This window comes from Myxocyprinus asiaticus, chromosome 38 (assembly GCF_019703515.2).
Source record: "Myxocyprinus asiaticus isolate MX2 ecotype Aquarium Trade chromosome 38, UBuf_Myxa_2, whole genome shotgun sequence".
Lineage (NCBI taxonomy): Eukaryota > Metazoa > Chordata > Actinopteri > Cypriniformes > Catostomidae > Myxocyprinus > Myxocyprinus asiaticus.
Genome location: NC_059381.1, coordinates 4,603,377 through 4,620,734, shown reverse-complemented (window position 1 = coordinate 4,620,734; position 17,358 = coordinate 4,603,377). Strand labels below are relative to the sequence as shown.

General features: G+C 38.6%; 1 protein-coding gene across 1 annotated transcript in view; it reads right to left on the bottom strand.

Annotated features, from left to right (window-relative positions):
• Positions 1-3,792: 3,792 nt before the first annotated feature.
• The window catches only part of LOC127429293 (collagen alpha-1(XXVII) chain A-like), a 104,468-nt gene continuing 90,902 nt past the window's right edge, over positions 3,793-17,358 (bottom strand). The window contains exons 47-61 of the mRNA XM_051678246.1: positions 12,254-12,361; positions 12,003-12,110; positions 11,782-11,889; positions 11,583-11,636; positions 10,862-10,924; positions 9,655-9,708; positions 9,510-9,545; positions 9,369-9,386; positions 9,226-9,261; positions 8,907-8,933; positions 8,717-8,779; positions 8,436-8,604; positions 7,572-7,681; positions 7,159-7,359; positions 3,793-5,332 (exon numbers count right to left, since the gene is read on the bottom strand). Coding sequence (XP_051534206.1) covers positions 5,186-5,332; positions 7,159-7,359; positions 7,572-7,681; positions 8,436-8,604; positions 8,717-8,779; positions 8,907-8,933; positions 9,226-9,261; positions 9,369-9,386; positions 9,510-9,545; positions 9,655-9,708; positions 10,862-10,924; positions 11,583-11,636; positions 11,782-11,889; positions 12,003-12,110; positions 12,254-12,361 — 1,302 coding nt within the window. The 3' untranslated portion in view covers positions 3,793-5,185. The remainder of the gene's footprint in view (positions 5,333-7,158; positions 7,360-7,571; positions 7,682-8,435; positions 8,605-8,716; positions 8,780-8,906; positions 8,934-9,225; positions 9,262-9,368; positions 9,387-9,509; positions 9,546-9,654; positions 9,709-10,861; positions 10,925-11,582; positions 11,637-11,781; positions 11,890-12,002; positions 12,111-12,253; positions 12,362-17,358) is intronic.

Sequence of the window (17,358 nt, the reverse complement as noted above, 5' to 3'; positions counted from 1 at the left end):
GATATCAGGAATGGAATGTACAGTAATTTCAAATCAGATGATTGCAACACACTCCAAAAAAGTTGGGACAGATGAGTGTTTTCCACTGTGAAACATCATCATTTCTTCTAATAACACTTATTAAGCACTGAAGACCCCATTTTCCCCCATTCATCCATTATGTAGGTCTGTAGCTGCACAATTGTACAGGGTCTTTGTTGTCGTATTGTGTGCTTCATAATGCGCCACACATTCTCTATTTGAGATGGTAAGGACTGCAGGCAGGCCAATCTAGCACCCACACTCTCTGCTTATTCGGCCAGTATGTGGTTTGAAGTTGTGCTGCTGAAAATGCCGGGGTGTCCCTGGAAAAGACGGTGCTGGATGGCAGTATATGCTGCTCCAAAATTTGTACATATCTGTCTGCATTCATGGTGTTCTCACAGATGTGCGAGTTACCCATTCCATGGGCACTGACACACACCCCTGACACATACAGACACTGGCTTTTGGACCTGATGCTAATAACAGCTTGGATGGTCCTTTTCCTCTTTGGCCCGGATAACACAATGGCTGTGTTTTTCAAAAACTTTTTAAAATGTGGACTCTTCGGACCAAAAAGCACAGTTCTACTGTTCTACTTTTCATCTAAGATGAGACCGAGACCAGAGAAATCGGCAGCGCTTCTGGACAGTGTTGATGTATGGCTTTTCCTTTACATAGAAAAATCTTAACTTGCGTCTGTGGATGCAGCAGCGACTGGCGTTGACTAACAAAGGTTTACTAAAGTAATCCCAAGCCCATGTTAATGATATCCATTACAGATGAATGATGATTTTTAAGACAGTGATGTCTGAGGGATCAGCGATCACTCGCATTCAGAAGTGGTTTTCGTCTTGCCCTTTACGCATCGAGATTTGACCAGATTCCTTGAATCTTTTAACTATAATGTGCACTGTAGAGGTTGAAATGCCCAAAATCCTTCCAATTTGTCTTTGGGGAACATTGTTCTCAAAGTGCTGGATTATTTGCTGAAGCATCACTTGGCAAATTGACAAGTCTCAAATGATCCTTGCTCTTGAAGGACTAGGCTGTTTTTTGAGGTCTCCTAATATACTATGACACGATTGCCTCACCTGTTTAACATCTCCTGTTTCACATTGTCTTGTTATTTTAACCCGTCAAATTGTTATTAGCCTTAAATTGCCCGTCTCAACTTTTCTGGAGCGTGTTGCAATCAACTGATTTGAAATTACTGTACATTTAAAAAAAAATAAATAAATCACTGGGTAAAACATCATATAATGTGTAGTTGTAGTGCTTTCAATATAGCAAAGGGTAAATATAATTTACAAATCACTCCTTTTTGTTTTTATTAGCATTTTTCATACTGTCTCAAATTGGGATTGTAGTTAAAATAACATTATAGATATCTAAAATTAACACTGACACTAGTGAACAGCAAATTACCCATATCAAAACTGAGCCTTTTAATGGACCAGAGCATGTATTGATTCTGAAATGTGTTTTAAAGGTTAATAATTGTTTAGTGGAACACATGCAGTCCTAATGCAGCAATTTATTAAAGTGTGTGTGTGTGTGTCTTGCAGGCATTACACCTGAGACTCACCTGCTTTTGGAGCATGCTCTCTGTGGACATGACCTCCATAGCTCCACCCACCTCATTTCAGGACACACCGCCTTTCTCTTTATTCTCACTGTCATAATGCTAGCACACTTTCTCTTTTGAAGTGCACATAAATAACTATGTTTATGAGTTTTTTGGTATGTAGTTGTTGCACAGTGTGAGTGTGTATTCAGCATTTTCAGCCACCCATAACTGGTAAAACAAAATTTAGCTGCTATTCCTTTTTATTCAGAATTGTGATAAAGGAATTTTTTATAGTATCAGGCCAATGCAATGTCATGAGGGAACAAAATAACCACAATGCTGTATTAATGCAATTATACTTGTGATAAACTGTTTATAGAGCAAATTGGACTGGTTTTGGGTTATTTTATATTTACAGTATAATGGTTTGTTTTCACCCTGGATCATTCTAATTTGCTAAATAATTATGTGCTTCAAATACTAAGCAATACATTTTGTGTTTGTAAGCACTTAGTAATAGTAAAAAGTGGGTGAAACTGTCATGTTAAATGTGTTAATTTTAAGGTAAAAAAAATGTATGTTTGTTGTTGTCTGTTGGTCTGGTACAAATTGATTTTAAAAAACCAGAAGCAAACGTTTGGTGTAAGAAGATCTTTATTGGGTATGTAAGCATTAATTCCAATTCAGAATCCACATATTTAACTGACACAAAGAACAACACTGAGCAAGACTGAGAACTGTGTTTAAAGAATAAACTGATTACTGAGCCTTCATTACACAAGACTGAGTTGAATTTTCACAAACAGAAATGATGTTGCATTGAGGTAATCAGAATTCAAAACTTCTGAAATGGAACGTTCACATGTTTTAAAATGACTCTTAGAACTTTAGAATAATGTTGAACACAGTCCTGGTACAGTACGACTTTTGATTACTATAGACAAATATAAACAGAAATTGAAACAAGAAGGCTAGAAAAAAGCAATATATTGTTCTCTGGAACCCCAAATGTACATATTAAATAGAAATCTTATCAACTGTACGACCAGTTGGAATACGGATAATTAAGTTATCTGGAGAGAAACTCAACAGAGAATTTTGTTAAAAGCGCATTTGTAACATTTAAATAACATTAAATAAGCAAAAGGGACTCACTGTATACACCAAAGCCTGCAGAACTATACACACTGTTGTGAAGAATACAGGACCAAAAAGCTTTTAAAAGAACATCACTGTTTTTTCCTTGTTGAAGGGAATGCAACATGTTGTTCACAAGATTATGACCATTATTTATAGACAATAATACACTTGCAAGACATTCCTGATGAAATTTAACATTTATTTAAAAATGTATCTATGAAAAATGTTTCCCCTTACAATAGGTATTAGTTGATGTTTTCACTAGTGAGGTGAAAATACAAAACTGTTCTCTACCACAGAGTATGAAGCACACAAGAATTCAAGATTGTGTAGCAAACACTCAAGACTGAATGGTAAATTTCATTCAGTTCAATGGCAGATTAAAAATGATCGCATTTTGATGACCACTGCTTGTTCTGGGAGCACCTTTAAAAGTACACAATATTCCCACATCATATTTCAGCATAACGTGGGCAATTAACGTGACAAAAACACTGAATCTTAAAGACAAACTTTACAACAGCTTCATATTAGCACCATTGATACTGAGATAAAAGTGTCAGAAACATGTCTGGGTCATGTTTCACATCAAATTAAAAGAGAGAAATAAGAAATTATATTTTGCATAAAGACAGTTTTATTGTAACATTTCCACCCAATAAATTCTAATTTCCGTTATGCAATAAACTAATAATAATAATAATAATAATAAAACCCACAAATAATTATTGCTGTAATTCTGTACTCTTTAGGGGAAAAGAATACAGTACAATTACACTAATGAGAATCACCTTTGGGATTAAAGATGCATAATGTTAATGAGAATTTAGGGGTAAAATGTGTAATTGTCATGAAAATAACATTGCAATGCAAAAATCTTAATGCTCCAAAAAATAAGCTTAATTTTTTTATGCAAAATATAATTTAGTATTATTTTAAATTTTTTTGCTAAATATAATCCAGACTAATTTATGAATGATAGACTTTCAGATGAAAACTATTTTTAAATGATCATAAGTGAAAATAAAAATCTTGAAGGAAAATGTTGAACTAAAATGCATACTACATTATAAAGTAAAGAATTAAAGTACTATAATCCATTGTGTATTGTATGTATTGGTCTGGTACAATTTGATTATTAAAAATCAGACGCAAAAAAAATGCATTACATTAAAAATAATTTATTTGTCATAAAAAAAATGTCACAACACAAAAATCATAATGCTTCATTTTCTATATGCAAAATATAATGTATTATTTATTATTGTAGGTGAAATATAACCTGAACATGTTTTCGTGAGGGTTTGCCCCTTATACACACACCTTTGAACAAGACACACCCATTTGTCTGAGACACACCCCCTCTTAAAGTGACAGGTGCACCTCAGTCTGTTAAAAAACAAGAGTCAGGCATGTTAATATGCACAGTCGTGTCTGTTTAGTGACGGACAAGGTGTAGGCTTGATAGAAAAACACACCTTCACTCATTTATTGAACTGCGACACAAACACACAAACATACACTTCCACAGCTACACTAAAATGTGACTTCTCTAACAAACACATACACACTTCCCTGTTTGATGGAGTAAAAGCCTTCCATAAAGAGACACACACTCAGCAATATATAATCAATTATCATTTTTTTTTTCATTTTCCTATTGCACTTTAGCATTTCTTTTTTTTTTTTACATGTGACAACATTACTGTAAAAAAGATCAGATAAACGTTATGTTTATGTATATAATATCTCCCAATGATCTTACAGGGTTAGTTCACCTAAAAATGAACATTCTGTCGTCATTTACTCACCTTCAGCCTTAGTCACCAATCACTTTCAATGTAGGGAACAAATGTGCAATGAAAGTGAATGGTGACTGAGGCTAACATTTTGCCAAACATCTCCTTTAGTGTTCGGTATGGGTTTGGAACAACATGAGGGTGAGCAAATGATGACAGAATTTTAGTAATTGGGTCAACTGTCCCTTTAATTAATCTCTGCATTAAACTGGCTCTTATATTAAAAGTACAAGTATTATAATAATTTATTCATTTTATTATTGTACATTTGAAAGAGAGCAACCAAAAGAAACATGAAAGAAAAAGGAAAGACTGATAGAAAGAATGAAAAAAAAAAAGAGATAAAGAAAGACAGAAAGGGCTTGGCAGTGTCTCCCTGGCCAGGATGTCCTAAGTGTTTGTCCCCGCGAGATGATTGGCTTGTATTGTCGAAGAGTCAAATCTGATTGGACATCCGTGGCTGGTAGGGGCGGGGATTCCTTTAGACTGTAGGAGTCTTTAGTGCTAAATCTCCCAAAGCCCCGCCCACACCACCTCTTCCTGTTGCTGCAGTCCAATCAGTGGCTGAATACCGAAGGGGGCGGACTGTGGGCGGGGACACAGTGTGTGGCGTTAAGCACACACACAAACAAACACACTCTTACACAAACACACACTACAGGAAGCACACAGGTCCGACCTCTAGGTGAAAGCGTGTTGTGGCTGTCATCTTCGGTAGATTGCTTATGCGTACAACAGGAAGTAGGTATGGGTCCGAGACCCGGAACAGGAAGTGAGCTTGTTGCCAGTGCCCATTCAGTTGCTATGCAACAAAAAGAAACAAATAAATATTCCGAAGGTAAATCAGTAAGTATGTTTACATGCACAGCAATGGCATTATTAGGTCTGTTAGTCTGACTTTGCAAAAATCGGACTGGTACGATTTTAGTCAAACTAAAGTGTTTACTTGACATTTTAAAAAGACGAATGGTTGTTTTTAGCCCAACTGAAATCAAACTTTTGAAATGCATTTAACCTTGTGCGACCCTGCGTACACATGCGTGGACGTTGCAGTTTGGCTTTGCTATATGCAATGCATAATTTAAATTCATTTAAACCAACTGATGTCAGTTTAGAAGACTCTGTGCTGTCAGTCACTGGGTTTCCATCCAAAATGTTAAAAAAATTGTATGCGCATTTCTGAATATTCGACTAAAGAGAATGCTAATCATTGTGTGTTTCCATCCACTACGTTATGTGCATTATCTTGAGGGAACCCGCTTTGTCATGATGGAGCCCGTTGCTTCGGAGAGAGTTATTTGTGGTGTTGGACATCGTTTGGCAGACATGGGACAATGGTAATCAGTACATAGATTCAGAATATATAATGTATAATTTTATTTTAACATGGTTGGCAGTGATTGGATGATGCTGACCATTACTTTGAATCAGAATTAATTATGCAAATATCTAATGTAATGTCTGTAACGTCTCAAAAACATGAATAACCAACACTCCTGGAAACATAATAAACAATTTGATATAAAAAATCTGACTTTCTAAAGCTGGGTTTTACTTACAATTTCACAACTTAGTCCTGCTGTCCACATATGTGGACATACATTTTTAGGAAATCTATTTGCTCTAGAATTTTTTTTTTTTTTTTGCATGTTAATTATGTGCTACTAGTTACAGATCAAAAAGGGAAATGGAAAATGCACACAGCAGTCATGCTCGTGTCTCAAGGGGTTAAACGTGCTGAGTGGCCTTATGCCTGTAAAAAGAAAGTCAAAAATCCTCTGTTTTGCATAAATAATAACACTCTGGCATGCTAATTAGACAATTTAAGATATTATTATTTTATTGTGTTATTTTTTTGGGATTTTCCCCCTTTTTCTCCCAGTTTGGAATGCCCAATTCCCAACTGTGCTTTTTAAGTCCTCGTGGTGGCGTAGTGATTCGCCTCAGTCCGGGTGGCGGAGGACGAATCCCAGTTGCCTCCGCGTCTGAGACCGTCAACCCGCGCATCTTATCATGTGGTTTGTTGAGCGTGTTGCCACGGAGACATAGCGCGTGTGGAGGCTTCACGCCATCCACCGCGGCAACTATGCGCAACTCACCACGTGCCCAACCGTGATCGAACCACATTATAGCAACCACGAAGAGGTTACCCCATGTGACTCTAACCTCCCTAGCAACCAGGCCAATTTGGTTGCTTAGGGGACCTGGCTGGAGTCACTCAGCATACCCTGGGATTCGAACTAGCGAACTCCAGGGGTGGTAGCCAGCTTCTTTTACCACTGAGCTACCCAGGCACAGTACTAGGGTGGTTGCCAGGGCATTGCTATGCAGTTGCTAAAGTGTTGTAAGTTGATTTTAGCATGTTGCTAGGGTGCTTTGGATGGTTTCCAGTTAATGAATTACTGGCAAAGGAGTAAAAATTCAAAAGTCTCTATGACATTTTGGCTCGGGTCCCTATTTCAACATAAGTCTATGGGTTATTTTGCCTGTTTTATTGTGTGCCAGGTGAAAATCATAAGTCCAAACACTTAAAAAAAAAAAGTAATAGCACACCTGTCCTCAACAAGCCACATGATTTAAAGCATCATTCTCAACATAGCAAAAATGCAATTGCAATGACATTCTCACCCAGCATGTGTCTGTTAACACATCAGGCTCTAGGGTCTCTCCAGTCCACGCGTGAAACTGAACAACATTCTGGGATGGGAGTTGGGAGGGGCCGTGGCTCCAGATCGTCACGTTCAGGCAGTGTATTGTGATTCGCTGTTCGGCTCCGGCACTCAGCAGATGCAAGAAGTTCATCTGGACACGCCCAACACTGAACACCAGCTGCAACCAGCCAATTGTAAAGCAGCGATCAATGTTAACGCTTGAAAATGTGATCTGTGATCTAAAGCGATTCTAAACAGAACTTTTTTAAAAAAAGAATACATGTTCTTTCCTCTCAAAATACAAGTAAAAGAGTTTTTAAAATGGAAAACTCAATGGGGTTAATACAGATGATTTGGTTGCTTTGGAAACGTTGTCTAAAAGTTACAGACCTTGGCTGTGGTGATGGGTCTGAGACATGTTCGTCCACCACCCGTGAAGTTACACATCACTTCTATAGAGTCAGAGGAGCAGCCCAGATTTGGGTCGATCCAATAAGTGCCTGTAAAATTGGATTGGTTTATAAATATTTCAGTAAACACATAAAGACAGTCCATTCGTAACATATACAAATCAATCTAAAATGATTCATCAAAGCAGGGTTTAATAAAAAATCAGAGTAGAGTTTTACACATTAAAATGGTGTAAATGTGTCTTTCAGGTGTCAATACATCCAATAATAAAAATACATAATGAAGCAACAAAGAATGTATTTAAAGTATAACATATGAGTGGCTAAATTTTGAACCAATGAGGTTGGAGCTAATGAGCATGGCACATCGGAAATTTGAACATAACCACCAATCAACTGACATGGTTTTACAGACTGTGCGATGACACATTTCCACCTTATTTAGCAGCATAAATGTAGCATTTACATTTATTTTTGTTACATTATTAAATTTATAACAATATTCTTTGTGTTATTTTACCCTGGTATTAATAAAAAAAAATATAATCATAAATAGGCATCTTTCTCTGTTCTGACTGTCATAATCCATCAAAAAATCTTCCTCTCTTGGAAAGTTGTGGAAACATAATAGTGAAGTTTTCACAAAAAATTATATTTGCTGTGGTCTCTCATTAACCACTACAGAAGTTTACCCTGAAATAGTTTACTTCCATGTTCCCAACCAAGAAATGTGAAAAGGGTCTATTTAGGACCCAAAAAACCCCTCAAGATTAACACAGAAGACGTGAATTTTTTAGGATTCGCCGTTACACTGATGTAAGACCATTTTCAGGTCCCAGCTCACCATCGTAGAGTGTGTCCTGACAGTCGTGCAGGTCTTTGCAGAGTCGAGCAGGATGATCTTGTGTGCCCAGTGGATTCTTCAAGCTGTGAACCAGAGAACTCAAGTAATGGAGAGTCCGCAAGATCTCTGGAGCCTGATCCAACATAAGCATGTCCAACACACTCCGACCCTGAGAGAGAGAACATTGAGACATAAAAACACCCTCATCAAAAACAATATGTAGTGAGATACATATGTCCTCCTAGTGAATAGTAATGTGTGTTGTGTTTGAATGCTGTCACCTCAATTTTGTGTGTGTGTGTTTCCATAAAAACTGGCATGGGTACACCAAGACCATCTTGCTTCTGTTAAAAAAATAAATAAAAAATAAAATATATATATATATACACACACACACACACAAGAGTGAAATTAAGATACAGATTGCAACCTTACAAATGAATGTGTGAACAAAAAATGTAAAGTACTTACAAAGTTCAATGGGACTCCTAATGGGCCCTTCAGAGAACAGAAACATAAAACAATTAACCTTTGGGGTCATTCGGGGACATCCTCATCCCCTAGTTCATTCAAATGAAACAAATAGTGCTTTTATAAATTCTAAAAATGCAAAAGGTTTTCTGTTAGGGTTTGTCTGTAGTTATTACAATTAGCTTTACACAAAAACAATAAAAGTCTATGGTATGTCCTCTTTTAGACGGCCAAATAAATGTGAGTATGTGTGTGTGTGTTTATAAGATATTAGTATTATTATTATTATTAAGTATTAAAAAAGAACTGATTATTGTACCGGAGGTCCTGGAGGGCCACGTGGTCCCGGAGCGCCCTGGAAAAACACACAAATAAACAAGTTAAAAATAGATGACAGACCATTAAAAAAAAAAAAATCACTGATTGGTGTGATATTTTGTATCTGTGTGTTTAAAGACTTACTCTAGGACCCTGAACACCCTGTATGGAAAAGAATGAACACGTTTATGAGAAATCCATCTTTTCTACTGCAATTTGAAGTCTCATCAGAGACATAGAGAGAAGAAGATTGAGAGAAAGAGATAATCTATCTTCATATCTCACCATTCCTCCTTTGCTGCCAGTGTCTCCTCTTGGGCCCTACAGAGAGATGTCAGTGAGAAATCAGAAGTCATTTGTAACTCACACAGCAGATTTGACCTTAATTTACACCATTGTTATGTGTGAAAATGATGTGAAATATACTCACTGGATTACCGATAGGACCAATTACACCAACAGGTCCAGCTAAACCACCTCTACCCTGAAACCAACATACCAGCAGATCAATATTACAACAAGACCAGACAGACAAACAAACAGACAGATTTTTCGACAGACAGACAGATAGATTTGTTCGACAGACAGACAGACAGACAGACAGATTTGTTTGACAGACAGACAGATTAGTTTGTCAGACAGACAGATTTGTTTGATTTTTTGACAGATTTGTTTTTGACAGACAGACAGATAGATTTGTTCGACAGACAGACAGATTTGTTTGACAGACAGACAGACAGATTAGTTTGTCAGACAGACAGATTTGTTTGACAGACAGACAGACAGATAGATTTGTTTGTCAGACAGACAGACAGACAGACAGATTTGTTTGACAGACAGACAGATTTGTTTGAAAGACAGACAGATAGAAAGACATTTTTTTGACAGACAGATTTGTTTGAAAGACAGACAGATAGAAAGACATATTTTTTGACAGAGACAGATAGACAGATTTGTCTGAGAGACAAAAAAGCCAGCCAGATGCTGCCAAGCACTAGAAATATTTGTTTGACAAACAGACAGATTTTTTCGACAGAGACAGATAGATTTATTCGACAGACAGACAGACAGATAGATTTGTTTGTCAGACAGACAGACAGACAGACAGACAGATTTTTTTGACAGACAGATTTGTTTGACAGACAGACAGATTTGTTTGAAAAACAGACAGATAGAAAGACATATTTTTTGACAGAGACAGATAGACAGATTTGTCTGAGAGACAAAAAAGCCAGCCAGATGCTGCCAAGCACTAGAAATATTTGTTTGACAAACAGACAGATTTTTTCGACAGAGACAGATAGATTTATTCGACAGACAGACAGACAGATAGATTTGTTTGTCAGACAGATTTGTTTGAAAGACAGACAGATAGAAAGACATATTTTTTTGACAGAGACAGATAGACAGATTTGTCTGAGAGACAAAAAAGCCAGCCAGATGCTGCCAAGCACTAGAAATAAAACTTGTCACACACGTGCGAATGGGTTAAAATTTCTATACGCACATTAGAATTTTAACTGCAAACGCGAGCACAACTGTTGCACTACACAGCTCTGCATCTACTACACACACACAGAGTGGTTCCAGGTTTTCCAGAACGTGTGGAAACCTAGTGTGTGTGTGTGTGTACTCACCATGTTGCCCTGGGGTCCTTTAGGTCCCTGAATCCCCTTTGGTCCAAAGTCTCCTGGTGGCCCCTAAATAAACATTAATTTTAAACACCAAGCCCACACAAACAAACACACAAATACACAGCTATTCATAAGAAAACATTACTGCTAATATGTGTGTGTTTGGGTGTATTATCTACGTACAACACTAGATCATTTCCAAACTTGAACATTCAGTGACCACAGACACCATGAAAACACGAGGCTATTTATCACTGTGTATGTGTGGCTAGCATTGGTGGTCTTCTTTTTTTCCATAACTCTACCATAGTTCTGAGTCTAAAGGCTAAAAGCATTTAAAGTCTGCATAAATTAGGACACCACAGTAACTTTACAACAATCCTTGCTTGTCCTGTTTTATGAGTTTACTGGCTCAGGGTCTCAGATGCACAGTTAATCCAGACAAAACCGCTTTCTAGCTTCTTAACAAAAATACATAATAGCTCTCTGAGCGTATGTCTGAAGATATGCTTCCCAGAGGAAGGATCTGCTTAAAAATGATGAATCTAATCTCTGCTAGTTTTCCTTGGCCACACACACACACACACACACACACACACACACACACACACACACACACACACACACAGACACACACCACATTTTCATGGACTATCACTTGTCTGTTTTTCACCATTAAGAACAAATAACATTAGTTGCCTTTCAAACTGGCAAACACACTCACCTTTGGTCCAAACATTCCAAGTATCCCTGGAAAACCGGGTTCCCCAATGTCACCCTAAATTAAACATGGCTATTAATGCTGTTTTCCAAAATTAACCCTGGGACTTTACAAAGCAGGATTAGTAATAGTTGTTTTGGGAAGTTCACAGTAAAAAAAGTTCAGTATTTGTGGCATTTTTCGGATTGTGTGTAATACTCACAGGTTGGCCCTTACGGCCCCGGTCACCCTGGGTTCCAGGAAGCCCCATTCCTCCCTTAAAACCTCTCTTTCCTGAGGGGCCAGGGTGCCCGGGAAGGCCCCTCTCACCCTATTCATAAACATACATAACACATACATCAAAACAATGCAGTGGAGATAAATTATACAATATCACTTTGCATTTCTCTGTAACTTAAATTATCCTCAGGGTTATTCTCAGACCTTTGGACCAAATGATCCCTGATTGCCTGGTAACCCGGGCACGCCAGCTTTGCCATGGGCACCTGGTTTACCAGGCAAACCGAATTCACCATCGTCTCCTTGATCACCCTGAAGAGAGAGAGAGAATTTACATGTCAAAAATAATCAAACATTTGCAGAACGTTAGCGGACCTAGTACTGGCACCTGAGGTACTCCAATAATAAATGTAAAAGATAGATCATAGATTAGGAATCTCAAGATGAATTCTTACTGGTATTCCTTTGCTTCCATCTTTCCCAGGAACCCCATCCATGCCAGGAACTCCCTCCTGTCCTTCTCGACCAACAGTACCTTTCGGGCCAGGAAACCCAACAACACCCTGATGAGAAGAGAGATCTGATAATTTATTCTGTTATTAAGTATGAAAGACAAGTTGTTCAAGAAGGTGTATTTGGGATTCATTACTGGGTGAATCTCACAAAAACTGTCAAATGCCGGTCATACAGTATTTGATCCTAACAAGGAAGCTTGACTATTGGCCTGGTTTGTTTATGATCTGAATTATATATACACTGGCGGCCAAAAGTTTGGAATAATGTACAGTTTTGGCTCTTATGGAAAGAAATTGGTACTTTTATTCAACAAAGTGGCATTCAACTGATCACAATGTATAGTCAGGGCATTAATAACATGAAAAATTACTATTACAATTTGAAAAAAATATTCAGAACTTCTTAAACTACTTCAAAGATTTCTCATCAAAAAATCCTCCACGTGCAGCAATGACAGCTTTGCAGATCCTTGGCATTCTAGCTGTCAGTTTGTCCAGATACTCAGGTGACATTTCACCCCATGATTCCTGTAGCACTTGCCATAGATGTGGCTGTCTTGTCGAGCACTTCTCACGCACCTTACAGTCTAGCTGATCCCACAAAAGCTCAATGGGGTTAAGATCCATAACACTCTTTTCCAATTATCTGTTGTCCAATGTCTGTGTTTCTTTGCCCACTCTAACCTTTTCTTTTTGTTTTTCTGTTTCAAAAGAGGCATTTTCTTTGCAATTCTTCCCATAAGGCCTGCACCCCTGAGTCTTCTCTTTACTGTTGTACATGAAACTGGTGTTGAGCGGGTAGAATTCAACGAAGCTGTCAGCTGAGGACATGTGAGGTGTTTATTTCTCAAACTAGAGTCTCTGATGTACTTATCCTCTTGTTTAGTTGTACATCTAGCCTTCCACATCTCTTTCTGTCCTTGTTAGAGCCAGTTGTCCTTTGTCTTTGAAGACTCTTTGTACACCTTTGTATGAAATCTTCAGTTTTTTGGCAGTTTCAAGCATTGTATAGCCTTCATTCCTCAAAACAGGATTGTCTGACGAGTTTCTAGAGAAAGCGTTTTCTTTTTTGCCATTTTTGACCTAATATTGACCTTAAGACATGCCAGTCTATTGCATACTGTGGCAACTCAAAAGCAAACACAAAGACAATGTTAAGCTTCATTTAACGAACCAAATAGCTTTCAGCTGTGTTTGATATAATGGCAAGTGATTTTCTAGTACCAAATTAGCAATATAGCATAATTACTCAAGGATAAGGTGCTGGAGTGATGGCTGCTGGAAATGGGGCCTGTCTAGATTTGATCAAAAATGACTTTTTTCAGGGGGTCTGGGTAACTCAGCGAGTATTGATGCTGACTACCACCCCTGGAGTCACGAGTTCGAATCCAGGGTGTGCAGAGTGACTCCTGCCAGGTCTCCTAAGCAACCAAATTGGCCCGGTTGCTAGGGAGGGTAGAGTCACATGGGGTAACCTCCTCATGGTCGCTATAATGTGGTTCGCTCTCGGTGGGGCATGTGGTGAGTTGTGCATGGATGCCGCGGAGAATAGCGTGGGCCTCCACACATGCTACGTCTCCGCGGTAACGCGCTCAACAAGCCACATGATAAGATGAGACCGACGGTCTCAGACGTGGAGGCAACCGAGTTTCGTCCTCCACCACCACGAGGACTTAGAGCACATTGGGAATTGGACATTCCAAATTGGGGAGAAAAGGGGAGAAAAAAAAAAAAAGACTTTTTTCAAATAGTGATGGTGCTGTTTTTTACATCAGTAATGTCCTGACTATACTTTGTGATCAGTTGAATGCCACTTTGGTGAATTAAAGAACCAATTTCCTTCCAAAACACCAAAATCTGTACATTATTCCAAACTTTTGGCCGCCAGTGTGTATATATATATATATATATATATATATAGTATATTAATATATATACGTAATGTATATTCAGAAAGTATTCAGACCCCTTCATTTTTTTTTTTTTTTTTACATTTTCTTATGTTGCAGCCTTGTGCTAAAATGCTTAACATTTTTTTTTTCCCTCACATCAGTCTTCACTCCATACCAAATAATGCAAAGCAAAAACCAGATTTTTGATAATTTAGCAAATTTCAGGGTTCGTACAGTTATTTAAGAGTGAAATTCAAGCACTTTTCAAGGTTCAAGGTCCCTCGAAGCTTTAAATAAACTCAGCAAAAAAAGAAACGTCCTCTCACTTTCAACTGCTTTTATTTTCAGCAAACTTAACGTGTAAATATTTGTATGAACATAAAAAGGTTCAACAACTAAGACATAAACTGAACAAGTTTCAAAGACATGTGACTAACAGAAATTGAATAATGTGTCCCTGAACAAAGGGGGGATCAAAATCAAAAGTAACAGTCAGTATCTGGTGGCCACCAGCTGCATTAAGTACTGCAGTGCATCTCCTCCTCATGGACTGCACCAGATTTGCCAGTTCTTGCTGTGAGATGTTACCCCACTTTTCCACCAAGGCATTTGCAGGTTCCCGGATATTTCTGGGGGGAATGGCCGTAGCCCTCTCCCTCCGATCCAACAGGTCCCAGATGGGCTCAATGGGATTGAGATCCGGGCTCCTCGCTGACCATGGCAGAACACTGACATCCCTGTCTTGCAGGAAATCACGCACAGAACGAACAGTATGGCTGGTGGCATTGTCATGCTGGAGGGTCATGTCATGATGAGCCTACTGGAGGGGCACCACATGAGGGAGGAGGATGTCTTCCCTGTAACTCACAGTGTTGAGATTGCCTGCAATGACAACAAGCTCAGTCCGATGATGCTGTGACACACCGCCCCAGACCATGACGGACCCTCCAACTCCAAATCGATCCCGCTCCAGAGTACAGGCCTCGGTGTAACACTCATTCCTTTGATGATAAACACGAGTCCGACCATCTCCCCTGGTGAGACAAAACCGTGACTCGTCAGTGAAGAGCACCTTTTGCCAGTCCTGTCTGGTCCAGCGAAGGTGGGTTTGTGCCCATATGCAACGTTGTTGCCAGTGATGTCTGGTAAGGACCTGCCATACAACAGGCCTACAAGCTCTCAGTTCAGCCTCTCTCAGCCTATTGCAGACAGTCTGAGCACTGATGGAGGGATTGTGCATTCCTGGTGTAACTCGGGCAGCTGTTGTTGCCATCCTGTACCTGTCCTGCAGGTGTGATATTCGGATGTATCGATCCTGTGCTGTTACATGTGGTCTGCCACTGTGAGGATGATCAGCTGTCCTTCCTGTCTCCCTGTAGCACTGTCTTTGGCATCTCACAGTACAGACATTGCAATTTATTGCCCTGGCCACATCTGCAGTCCTAATGCCTCCATGCAGCATGCCTTAGGCACATTCACGCAGATGAGCAGGGACCCTGGGCATCTTTCTTTTGGTGTTTTTCAGAGTCAGTAGAAAGGTCTCTTTTGTGTCCTAAGTTTTTATAACTGTGACCTTAATTGCCAACCGTCTGTAAGCTGTTAGTGTCTTAATGACCGTTCCACAGGTGCATGTTCATTCATTGTTTATGGTTCATTGAACAAGCATGGAAAACATTGTTAAAAAGTTATTTGGATTTTTACAAAATTATCTTTAAAATACAGTGTCCTGAAAAAGGGACGTTTCTTTTTTTGCTGAGTTTATTATCCAATTCTAAATGTTGCTTGACAAAAATGCAATAAAAAAAAGCACCCTCTGTGATTTCAAACATTGCCCAATCTATAAAAGTTAAAGTTTTAAGAATTCCTTTAAACCCACAGACAGATAAGACTGGAATCCTTAATATGATTACAATCAATGTCTTGCGTTAACACACAGATACAGTCGGAACACCAGTTATCTATAGGATGTGAATTACCATAGGGGAAAACAAATCCTGGTTACTGTAGTTACTTATTTATTTCCATGTGGAAAATGAAAATATTTGGAAATCTACATGAAAATAAAGTGATGTTGTAGCACTTTGCTTTGTCAACACATGTATTAAGAAAAATGCACTGCGCATTAATAGTAAACCAAACTCAAGAGTCACAACACTCCCAAGATCGATGGCGTTTATGTGGGCTGTTCGCTGTTTGCGAGCCCCTGAGACAGTTGTAAACACAGTGGGCATGTAACATGGACCATTTTAATCCAGACTTTAAGTACATTTATTTAATGAAATTGCAGCCTTTTGGGGGGGTTTAATAAATCACACTGGGCCATGTTGCGATTTCGATTTTATTTGGATTAATTTAGCCCTGGATTTAACATATTTAATTTATCACATACATTGACTTTCTGCCCTAATTAAGTATTCATGCGATACTACATATTGTATTATTGATTGTAAATTATTCCAAAGTAAATTCAAGTTTTAATGAAATCTTTGTCTCATCTTATACCTTCAGAATGGCTTAGTGCCAACATCCATTGAAGAATTTTTTTTTTCTTAGCCCCCTGAGGTTGTGTCCAAAACCAAATGTAGCTGCCTTGTTGCCTCGCTACCCTATCAGTCAATGACTCAACAGACAGCGTTTGTGTAGGAAACTGGTTTTGGACAGGCTACTGAGGCAGCATAAACATCATTGCTAGGATACCAGCAACTGATTATTGCCATCTGTTGTCCACTAAAGGTAACGTGTCTGCTTCATTCATTCCAACCGAACCACAATGGTCAAATAATCTAAAACAAATCAAGAGAGTTTTGGCGATAACCAAGTGTATACTGTATTTAATAACTACAATACTACTTTCTTGCTAGAAATGGAAAAGTTGGGAAAAGTGAATAAAAACCTACATTTATACACAAATTGGCTATCAACTGCCTCTTCAGCCACCTTTTTTTCTTCTTCAGCTCAATCACTGTGGATCCCCACACACAGAATTGTGGGATTTGATAGGCAGCGAAGGATACATCTATGCTACCTTCAAAAATCGATCAGATGAAGGTAGTTCAGTAGACAGGATGTGATGAGGACATTGGATTTGGACGTGCCTTGATCCCTTCCTGCCTCCACATACAGCCACTGGAGGCAGCATTTTCCTGGTTTCCT